Source organism: Balaenoptera borealis (genome assembly GCF_965194805.1).
Source record: "Balaenoptera borealis genome assembly, chromosome: 1".
In the NCBI taxonomy this organism is placed as follows: Eukaryota; Metazoa; Chordata; class Mammalia; order Artiodactyla; family Balaenopteridae; genus Balaenoptera; species Balaenoptera borealis.
In genome coordinates this window covers 122,907,653-122,919,847 of record NC_138860.1, presented here as the reverse complement: position 1 = coordinate 122,919,847, position 12,195 = coordinate 122,907,653, and the positions used below count along the sequence as shown (strand labels likewise).

Below are 12,195 nucleotides of genomic sequence, written 5' to 3'. Positions count from 1 at the left end.
TATTAAGTATAATTTCCGGTAAAATTGAATGCTAATAGAGTGAATTTTTCTCTTTTGGTCTATGATCATTAAAACTTGCGTTTGCCTGTATAGTCTTTTAACTTTGCTTAATTCTTGTCTTTTCTCTGTGACTGTTAGTTTTTGTGTGCCCTGGGACCTTGAAAGCAATTGTGGATTCACCATGTATATATGAAGCTGAACAAAAGGCAGGTGCTTGGTGCAAGGACCCTCTTCAGGCTGCAGATAAAATTTATTTCATGCCCTGGACTCCATATCGTACCGATACTTTAATAGAATATGCTTCTTTAGAAGATTTCCAAAACAGTCGCCAAACAACAACATACAAACTTCCAAATCGAGTAGATGGTACTGGATTTGTGGTATATGATGGTGCTGTCTTCTTTAACAAAGAAAGAACGAGGAATATTGTGAAATTTGACTTGAGGACTAGAATTAAGAGTGGAGAGGCCATAATTAACTATGCTAACTATCATGATACCTCACCATATAGATGGGGAGGAAAAACTGATATTGACCTAGCAGTTGATGAAAATGGCTTATGGGTCATTTATGCCACTGAACAGAACAATGGAATGATAGTTATTAGCCAACTGAATCCATACACTCTTCGCTTTGAAGCAACGTGGGAGACTGTGTATGACAAACGAGCTGCATCAAATGCTTTTATGATCTGTGGAGTCCTTTATGTGGTCAGGTCAGTTTATCAAGACAATGAGAGTGAAACAGGCAAGAATGCAATTGATTATATTTACAATACCCGATTAAACCGAGGAGAATATGTAGATGTTCCCTTCCCCAACCAGTATCAGTATATTGCTGCAGTGGATTACAATCCAAGAGATAACCAACTCTACGTGTGGAACAATAACTTCATTTTACGATATTCTCTGGAGTTTGGTCCACCTGATCCTGCCCAAGGTAAGAATGTTTGCTTGCTAATGCTTATATCTTTTATGAACAGTTTATTTTTAAGACTTCTTAATTTTTTTCCTATTTATTTTCTTTCCCTTTTCATAGTTCAAGGGCAATTGATAATATTGTGGCATTTCAAATTGTCACATACTGTGTACATTTTAGCCTTATATTGGTCCATTTTCTTTTTCTGAATTTCTTCGTTTACATATTGGTTTCAAAAAATTGTAGCATCCTTGGTTAGTTTAGATTTTCATTGCTAAAAATGTAATGCCCACTACAAACCTGTTAGCTTTGTGTGTTTTTTCTACCTGACTTCTGAATTGATTATAATCTATGTGCAGACCTTTTAACTTCTTGGCGCCAGTGGTTAAAGGAAATTTTTGTTAGGAAGTCCCAGGAGAATTGCTAGGCTTGATATACAATGTCAGGCATAAGTATTCTGAAGTTTTGGCCTCTGCTCTCTGGGTAGGAGAAGGAGTCATCCAACATCTTACTAGATCATCGTGTAAAATAACACATTTTTATTTCCCAATAAATTTGTGACCGTTTTAGGTCAGTATTTCTGTGACTTTAACTGTTACACATGGACTAAGCATTAAATGATCCCAAGTGTTGATTTATGAAGACAAATCCGCTAGCATTTTTTGATTTGTGTTCTCTTTAGGTATCTTTATGGAGGATCATTACTTAATAAATCTTTGGAAGTATATGTTAGTTTAGCAAGTTAATTCAGTTCTGCAGTGAACAATTTTTGAGGGTAAATGAAGTTTTGAATATTTCATTAAAAGAAGATTACCTCATACTCATGATAAAAGAATGACCTCTTAATATATTATTATAGAGCTTGCACTTATTATGTCTTTTCTATTTGAGCAATAATCTTTGTGTTTTAAAGATCTGAATTATTTCAGTTTTCTGAGTTAATTAGAATTTTCACATCATTGAGTTACTTCAAAATTGTAGGAGCCAGAATGTTCCTTGGAGTGACTAAATCAATCTCTTCAACAAGGTGGAACATAAATTAATATCTTTTTCTTCTGTTAAAGCAGTATACATTCACATACTTAAACACAATTACATATACCCACACATAGTTTAGGGTATAATGTTACTAAGTTCTAAATATCGTCATAGGGTTAGGACCTCAAAAGCAGAAGCCTTTTGTAATTGAATTTCTAATTTGAGTTATAGAATACAAAAATATGTGATTTTTCTTCTTAACATAAGGGCAATAATGACATATGACTTAGTATAAGCCCCCCTTTCCTCTAATTCATGTATGTCTAGAATTTGTTGGGTTAAAGTTGTAGCAATGTCCCATTGTTAAACTTTCAACAATGAAATCTGTTAAGACATAAAAATCTTTGTTGATAGTATCTTAGTATTCTTTATTTTTGAATTCAGACCTATCTTTTTTCTCTTGAGGCCAGCAATTTGGGATGGTTCCTATATCTCAGTTGTTTTTCTAAACGCTAGTACTATGCTTCTCCTTTATCCTATAGGTTTGTAAAAGGCAAAAGGTCAGTAATCGACAAAATTTGACACTGTGGAGATACATGTGTTAATCTTTTTTGTAACCTGTATTACCCTCACAGCTGTTAAATTTATCTTGGGTAGCAGTAAATCTCTTTCCCTCCATTAGAAAAAAAAAGAAAATAAATTTTAAAAATGTAAATTCATAATCAGGCAGCACCTAAAGTTGAGTACAGATGCAGCTCAACAAGGAATCATTGCCTCCCTGCTTGTCACAGAGTACTTCATGAAATACAAGATGAGTAATAATGTCATTTTCCACATGTGGCTTATGTTCTAGTAAATAACTTGATCCATTTCAGATGAAAGAATCTTTGATAATTTGGGTGCTTTTTGGAAAAAACAGTTACCAGCTTCGAAAATGAGAAACTTAGCCATATGTGGTAACTGCATTCCTACAGCTGTGTTGTGTTATCCAAAATAGTTAACCATTCTTATATATTCTCAGAAAGTGAAAATTCGTATTGACCCCTTATTAAACCCTTAGTGGTAAAAAGTTTTATCTGACCTAAATTTCTTGCTGATGTTTGAATTGTATTATCTTATTCACGTGTTCTTTATAATTTATCTTCAAATGCTTTTGGAGAGACTCCTGTCTCGCTCATCTAAGATATGTGCTGTTATCTAACTGCATGTAGATGGGGCATTGCAGAACTATTGTGGCTCATACACTTAGGTCAAACCAGTAAGCCACTGTCAGCAAGTCTCATGTACTGGCTTTGCTACCATGTATATAGCTGAAGTGTACATTGTGCTGTAAAACGGATAATTTTTCATTGTGGACTGTTCCACACTGTATTAGCTTCAATACTTTTCCCCATTTATAAATCCAAGCCTTTCATTCCTAACAGCACAAGTATATTATTGCTTGGCCTTGATAATGTTTTCAAATACATCTTTCTTTTTTTCTTTACATTTTTAGCTTTTTGTGATCTCTGCATAGTTAATTTGCTCCATTTCCTTGAACTAGGTCTGTTTTTACTTTCTTTCTCTATAAAATGGGCTTAGAAAAATCCCATTTCAGTCATATATTAACTCTTTTCTATGTCTTAATCTGAATTGATTTATATATTTACTTTATCTGTCTTCAGATGTGATATCCCAAACATTATTGAAAAATATTGTGTCTTGAGTTTTGACAGTTTCTGAATATCTGTCTTAGAGTAATAATGAAGTATGACACTTAAACAACATGAGGGAAATTTTTTATCAAGAGAGCCAGTTAGGTCTATTACTTAGGAAGTGTTTAGCATAGAATACATATTTCTTAAAACATCTTCCCACTGATAATGGATGCTAATTAAAAGATGATCAGTGTTTTTAGACATCGAATAAGGGTAAATTTAATAAATCTGCAGTTTTGCCTTACCAGGCTACAGACTAACTGTAATTGGACTTCATTCAGTGAATAATGGGTGAGTTTGGGGACTTGGAAGAGGGAAATAACCACCCATATTGTCCTTAAAATCTTTTCACACAGGAAAAAGCTGTTGATAATTAGCAAGTTCTTAGTAAATACTGTCATAGTAAATGGAACCATTCTGTATGTGTTTGTTGAAATTTTCATGGGTACCTATTAAATATGTTTATTAGCATTATTGGCACCGTTTCTAGGTCTCTGTACTCAAATAATAAATGGTAGGTAGAATGTTAAGTCATTAAATCTGTGTGTTTGATATGGCACCTGATAACTGTGGGACAGGCTCTGTAAAGTAGGGTTTAGATTTATGATATAAGTCTATTGTGAGTTGCCATGTTTTCTGTTACCATTTATAGGATATTCTTGAGTTTTGAGCCTTTTGCCACATATGGTTCATTATGAAACTTTTTATTGCTTCAGTATCTTACGTTCCCACATTTTTTCTTCTTTTAAAGATTTACGCAGAACACAGTGTCAAATGCTCCAAAATAAGGGCAAATTGCTTTGTAGGGTGCCATACTTTCCCAGAGTCTCTGAAAATCTTTTACCTAGAAAAGTAAGATCATAATATTTAAGAGTATGGACAAGTGAACCTGAACAAATTGCTTAACTTCCTCCATGGCTCAGTCTTCTCTTTTGTAAAAGGAAGATAATCCTAGTGCCTACTTCATGGGGTTGTGGTAAGGATCAAATAAGATGATCTGATGATCCATGAATGGTGATTAGCATAGCATCTGGTACATAAATGCTGAATAAGTGTAAGCTTTTATCATCATGGGATGCCCTGTTGCGTCCTGTCTTCACCTAAGGAATGTCTTCACCTAAGGAAAGAAATATTAACTTTTAGAAATACCTCTTCATTTCTAGCTTCAACATTAGAAAAAAATGCTTTGCTTGAAGTTGTTAAACTTTGGCCTTGCAAAATCTTATAGTTGTCCTCCTAAAGGGTTTCATTTTGCCACGTAAAGTTGACGTTCATGTTTATTTTCATGATACCCCAATATTTCATTGATTTACCTTTGAAGAATGTTTTGCTTCCCTTTAAACTTCTTTTGATGAACAAAAGGTAAAAAGGTATGAAAGTTATCAATGACACATGCAAATAGGGTATAGAATGTTGCATGAAATTTTGTGCATTTAATAAAAGTCATTTTATTGCCTACCTTCACTCACTTGTTAGGAATCTTTACTGATGCTCAGCAAACAGAGCACTAATTGTAGTATAGTTAATACGTATTTCAGTGATTAAATATGTACGAATTAGCACAGTGTCAAGGGATACATCAGAAGGTGTAGCACTAAACCATTTTGCTCTGCCCTTTTCTCTTTGCTCCGAATCCCCCCCCTCACCCTGTCCCCCCCGGCTTTTAGATTTCATTCAGCAGCATTCACTTGACACTTCTGCAAAAGATTGTGATGCTTTTGACAAATGTTAATTGAGAAAGCACTGAAAGCCTGGCTGCACTGTAATCAAAAGAAAATTACGAGGTTTAACAGGATGTCAGGGAAGCGCTTTACAGAAAAAGATAAACAGGTTTGAATAGGTTTCTGCAGCAGCTGGCTAGGCATGATGCTTGGCTAACGTACACAGGCTTCTCTCATATGGCCAGTAACTGATGCCCTGGAAATAATACATAGCTTAAGAAGTTTCTCTTGTGATAGAATGAAAAAAGGGTGTAAAAAGTGTGTCTTGCACTTACTGATAACAAGAAGTAGTTTCTCACTACTAAAGAACTAGAAACAAGTGCACATTACTTTTTCTGATAAACTTAGCATACTCTGTCATAGAGTCAGAATTATGTAAACTACTTATGGACCAGAGCTTAATATTATCAGTGATAATATGAACTTGTTTTCCAAGAAGTTTTAATGTTCTAGCTTGTTTCTTATGTATAGCAAAGCCATAAAGTAAGTTAATGTTTTATACGATTATTTTTAATAATAGTTATTTTTAGTTTGCTCTACTCAATTTAAATTTAAGGCATCATATTTATAAGGTCTTAAGAGCCAGTAATCTAAATGTTGATAAAACTATAGTGTGATCACCTAATAGATTTTAAATGGTGCCATTAAAGTTTTACCGACAGAATTTTTGTTGTTTTTTTAAACTAATTAAGTGTTAATTAATGAAGGAAACATTAAGCTCCATTATTATTTTAACCTAGTGGATTTAACAGTTTAAAAGTAATGTTGGAAGTCCAAAATAACCTTAAAATTGTTTTCTTTTAAAATTTTTACTTTTAAATCCACTTTTATATTTTTAAATTCTTTTCTACTCTCTGTTAAGGGTCAATAGGATATGTAGGGTTGTTTTCAAATAAGGCATTATTTGATCGAACCCGTTATCTTGATGTGAGATTACATTGCAACCTCTGACCAGAGCTAGTTTCTTTTTCATACCTGTGTCTTCAAAAGTAAAAATGTGGAAGCCTCAGATGTTTCCTTACTGAAACAGCACAAGCAAGCCCAGCTTATCTTCTGTTTGGATCTAATCAGGCATGCTCAAAAACCTCTCAAGCAAGAATGGCTGCTGGGTGGAAAGATGTTACAGTATTTGTTTTCCTGCAAGATGCAGAGTGGGTGACTTGAAATTTTCTGTTGTCCTAATTATATGTAATGGTTAGACTTGCGCTGATACTTTGAATTTTATTGTTTCAGCGTATGAATTTAAGAATAAGAAACGGATTTTTCTAAATTATGTATTTGATATGACATAATGTATTTGATATGTACATTGAAATTTTCTGTATGAAACTGTCCTTCATTTCCTGTTACATGATATATGATGAAATTGTACATAAAATTTATTATCAAATATTTCATTGAGAAGTAAGCCTAGCACAATTAGAGTCATAGAGCAAAATCTATGGTAAATCCTAAACTGCCATCGCTTAGCCAACAATATGAATAAATTGGAATAAATGAAGAGATTTAGTCTTCCTCCCACCCTACGGATATTCTCATTGATTTCTCATTCTGTTGGTGTTGGGGTAGTTGGATGGGTAGGGGTTTTGTGTGTGTGTGTGTGCTCACGCGTTCACATACGAGTGCAAGTGTGTGTTTGAGATTAACATCCTCGTCTTCTTTCCATAGTGCCTACCACAGCTGTGACAGTAACTTCTTCAGCTGAGATGTTCAAAACCACAGTATCAACCACGAGCACTTCACAGAAAGGCCCCATGAGCACAACTGTAGCTGGATCTCAGGAAGGAAGCAAAGGGACAAAACCACCTCCAGCAGTTTCTACAACCAAAATTCCTCCTGTCACAAATATTTTTCCCCTGCCAGAGAGATTCTGTGAAGCATTAGACGCAAGGGGGATAAGGTGGCCTCAGACACAAAGGGGAATGATGGTTGAGCGACCATGTCCCAAGGGAACGAGAGGTATTTCCTGTCAAATACTATAAATACATTTTAAAACTTATTTTAAGTAGGTTCTGAATTACACAGGAGTGATTTTATTTGAGGAAAGAGATATTTACAATAGCTAACTTCATGGTTATTTTTGTTACTTTGGTAATAGGGCACATGTAGACAACTTAAAGATTTTTAAACTGTAAAAGTCATTTAAGGTCAGGCACTGAATTACCTCTCCCTCTTAAAGACCTAGGTCAAGCCTGAGATTTTTGCCCATGGATTCTCTAGTGAGGCTTCCTTACAGCTGTCTTTCTCATTGCAATGTATCATTTTGGATGAGTCCCAAGAAAATCAAGGGCTTTTTGTTTGTTTGCTGTAAATGTCTGATATTTCTGTGCTGACTTTATATTGACTGTTTATAGTCTGCATTATACCCTACTTTTCATCAGTTATTGTCAACTACTTCCATTAATGTTTATTCAAAATTTAACACACGGAGTAGGATCATCATAGCTGATTTCCCGAATGCATGCAGAAAAAATGGTTTCAATTTCACTGTTGCTTTCTACATCTGTTGTAGGAACCGCCTCGTATCTCTGCATGCTTTCCACTGGAACATGGAACCCTAGGGGCCCTGATCTTAGCAACTGTACCTCACACTGGGTAAATCAGCTGGCTCAGAAGGTTGGTTGGAACCTTTTAATATGATACACATTGGTGATTAAGGGCTTTAACTTCTAACATAAATAATTTAGCTTTGTATGTTAAAACCAGCTTCGTTGCTCTTTGTTCAGTGTAAAAGTAAAAAATTATGCATAGCTTTGTCTGTAAACTATTTATTCAAAGTTACATATGTTTTAGGGCATGCTGTTTTCTATGTTAAGCTTTTTAATGAGTACATACTTGCTTAATTTCATTCATATTTAGTTTGTTCTGTTTCTTTTGATGTTTGTGAGACAAATAGTGTATTGGCCTAATAAATCAGATGTCATTAATTTGCAACTGAATCCACAGAATGCAAGCAGATGTTCATATTGCAGATGATTATGATAGAATAAGTAAAAATGACTTTAAAAAGCATTAGTAACTTTAATATTACAGTGTAATGCAGTGACATTTTAGTTTCTCCTTCACCATCTACCTTTCTAAAATGCAAGCAGTGGATAATAGCCCTCAGTATTATATTGATTACATTCTCACTTAAATTTCTGGATCATTGGAATAAATAAGTAAGATTTTTAAATAGCAGTTTTAAATGGTTGCAGTGAAATGAGAGAACTATCTCAAAATTTTTTTAAAGGATTTCTGATTTTTTTCCCTTTTGTTTCTTTAAAATGTCTGATTAAGTATGTCTTTCTGAGGATCTCAGAACCTTTAATCATCTGAAATGAAGAGAAAGTTATTGGTCTCAGTTGCAGAATTTGACATATTTGCAAATATTTTTCTCCCCACAACAGAGATACTTGGGAAAAGAACAAGAAGCCACAAACAGAACAAGAAATCTTACTGAGATAATATAAACTGTCATTTCAGATCAGAAGTGGAGAAAACGCTGCTAGCCTTGCCAATGAACTGGCGAAACATACCAAAGGGCCAGTGTTTGCTGGGGACGTGAGTTCTTCAGTGAGGTTGATGGAGCAGTTGGTGGACATTCTTGATGCGCAGCTGCAGGAACTGAAACCTAGTGAAAAGGATTCAGCTGGACGGAGTTACAACAAGGTAGGTAGAAATTTTCTGTTATTTTCAATTAGATGTTTTGTATGGCTGCTCTGGATTCTTCCAGCACTTGACCGCCTAACTTTTGGCCCCCTTGACGTACGCATAGAAACAGAACTTCTAATTTGGTTCATATCTCAAGAAAGAATTATAGTTGGGAAAGGAGCAACGTGCACACCCATCCCCACCCTCCAAATGACGCTAATTACCTGAGGGAGATTTTAGTTGGTGGTAGACTTCATTTGCCTGGTTGTGGTCAGTACCCTCACTTTGGAAGGCGCACTAGGAGAGATTGTGTTATACAACTCATATACTAATACAGTCAACTCTTGTGATTGTAAGAAAATTGTGATGCGTATAGGAATGTTAGCCACTGAAATACTGTTTTCAGTGGTAGGTTTTGAGAGAAGGACAAGTTTCCTTTGCTAGGAGTATGGTGTGTTAGTGCTACTAATTTTTCCTACCTTGACAAAAATTTGATAGCTATTTTAACCATACTATAAAGTGTTTATATGAAATTCATATGAATCTGAAATCTGTGGCTAAAATGGTTTTATGGTTTTTTTTCTTCCTTTTCATCACATACTTTGTCTCTAGGTTTATCAAGATACTTTGGATTATCATGTTTAGTAAAATACAGCTGAAAACTGAATACACAATCTTGGCAATCAGTATAGACTCACAAAAATCCAGAGGATTATGGTACATAATAAACGCTGAGCTCAGGACCACCAGCTTAATTTTTGAGGATTTCTTCTTTCCTCAATTTTCAACAGATAAAAATCTAACCTGATTTTCTTTTCTTTTACTAAAAAGCTCCAAAAACGAGAGAAGACATGCAGGGCTTACCTTAAGGTATCTCTCCTATGCTGTCACCCTGCTTTCTCCCTTCTTCAGCTACCTGCTACGCTTTATCATCTTGCTGCATGATCCAATGTGTTTCAGTCTTTGATAATTATATAATGTGCCCCATATCAGCTGTACAAATGTTGGCTTTTCACAGGTATATTACTCTCAGAATAAGCAAATAATTTATTTTTATAATTTTTGCTGTTTTTCCATTCATCCAAACATACAAGAATTTTAATGAAATATCCTCTGAATTGGAAAGTAATCATAAAGTCTCATTATTTCCTGTTGTCATCTCTGTGGATTAAAAAACAACTTGAGGAAAACAGCTATGATATATTCTTGGCAGTTTATCATATCAAAGACTGTGTAGTCATAATGTATGTGCATGAAAAAGTCACTGCTTTCTTATCTCTTCGGTGTACTCTTAAATAAAATAGGCTTTGTCTTGAAATTTTTTGGAGTCATTTCTAGAATCAGGTTGATATGGGAATGGGTTACTAGAAATAAAACATAAATAATGTGACAGTGCTCTCGATAAATGTTATCTGTTGTTTTTATCGAGATGATAGAAACAGAAAGCCACTGTTTGGCTCAGAATCCTCGTCCACTGCAGCCAGATTTTCTCACTAGTATATCCAAGTAAAATAGGAAACATGGTGAGGCTAACAGTGGAATTATGCCAAGCCAGTTCTGTGTGGTAGATCCAAATAATAAAGAAGTTCCTTTTGCTGGGGATGGTTACTTTCTAACCCTACTCATCTGGGGACCATATTCCTAGTCAATCAAACCTTGAAGAACTAATCTGTATATGTATGAAAACAAAACAAAAGAACTTTGTAAGTTTTGTAGACTAGAGATTATTCAAAAGATATGACTTCACCAGTTTTAGTTGGCAAGATCTAGAAAAAAAGAATAGTATTTCACTAACAAGTAATAGACATTGTTGCATCTGAGAACTTTACAAGAAAAGGCAGTGGGAAAGTCTGTTTTTAGGTGGCAATATTTTGAAAGTCCCTTATTAGCCTGTTTAATGGGGGGCAAAGAAATACATGCTGAAGTGTATAGAATTTGTTGTACGGACATTTTCAGCTCACCTTTAAGGTATTAGTTAATGTGTGAAATGTAATAATTAGTATGTTGCCCAGGACATATATCTCAGAATAGAATAGCCTTTTTTCTTTGGCAGGGAGACTACTTCAGGAATATGATTAGGCTAATGATCATTTTGATTCCACTAGAAAAATACAACTGGTAATAACTAAGGAGCATTACAAATTAATATAAACATGCCATCAGTGAGTTATGTGTATAGGTAGTAAATTTCAGCATGACCTTGATTTCTGACCAGTGTCATTTTCAGTATGTCTCAAGTGAGCTTCTGTGTTCAGATAAAACTAATAAAGCTCCTTAAGTTACAAATCAGAAGCTGACTTACACTATGCAAATGAAGCGAGTTACTGCTTTGTGACAGAAGATTCATTTGTAACTTAGATTAGAGGCTCCAGTCTGTATTTCTTGGTGACTAATGAATCTGGCCTCAGCAGACCAATTTCTGTTCCACTCTAGTTAATGGCTGCAGCAGTATCAGTGTGAGCATTCTGACTATTCTATCTCCCATTAGAGAGAGAAAAAAGCCTTTAATGCCACTTGCGAGTATCTTCTACCTGCCAGGACGGTCGTGGTGGCTCACGTGGCAGACAGAACGAGGATATTAAGATGGACTAAGCTAATTAATCTTAACTCTGACAGTAGCCTCAAACAACTTTTCCCCCTGCTCATTTCAATATAGTACCTCAAACTAGCAATTGTTGTTGTTGTTCTTTGTAGAGTGTGTGTTCTTTTTTCTCAGTGATTATCAGTAGATCAAAACAATTGATATTTGGGCTTAATGACACATTATGGCTAGGTAAATGGGAAAGAGTAAATAAACTCAGTGATTTCAGCTATCCAAGCCATAGTCAGTGTACAGCTACAGTAAGTATCAGTACAAAAGCCTGCCTTCAATTGCTTAACTGACTGGGTTACATTTTTATTTAATGTTGTTTTACATGGTAATAAACTAAACCTACACATATGAATATTTATAACTTGGATATTTATTAAGACTTTACTTTGCCTTTGTGTTTTTATTAAATTATTAGTATAGGTTTTAAATATTTTGACTGTTCTCTTGATCTCCTTAAAAACAGATGATTGTTTATGAATTAAGGTATACTCTCAAGTGTTTTTTAGCTGGCCAGGCAATTGGAAGAGTGAAAATGCTCACAGATAATTTATACACTTTGAAATCACCTTGGTTTTTTCCCAATGATAATAAGTAGACAATGTTAAAAGGCACAATTTTGGTTATTATTTTAGTTCAGGTTCCAAAAAACAATATG

At 34.7% G+C, this 12,195-nt stretch overlaps 1 protein-coding gene across 8 annotated transcripts in view; it reads left to right on the top strand.

The window, feature by feature from the left end:
• ADGRL2 (adhesion G protein-coupled receptor L2) overlaps nucleotides 1-12,195 on the top strand; it is a 266,791-nt gene that overhangs the window by 219,471 nt on the left and 35,125 nt on the right. For all 8 annotated transcript variants that reach the window (XM_082354785.1, XM_082354786.1, XM_082354792.1 and 5 more), the window contains 5 exons: nucleotides 139-939; nucleotides 6,983-7,273; nucleotides 7,827-7,930; nucleotides 8,780-8,965; nucleotides 9,779-9,817. In XM_082354785.1, coding sequence (XP_082210911.1) covers nucleotides 139-939; nucleotides 6,983-7,273; nucleotides 7,827-7,930; nucleotides 8,780-8,965; nucleotides 9,779-9,817 — 1,421 coding nt within the window. The remainder of the gene's footprint in view (nucleotides 1-138; nucleotides 940-6,982; nucleotides 7,274-7,826; nucleotides 7,931-8,779; nucleotides 8,966-9,778; nucleotides 9,818-12,195) is intronic.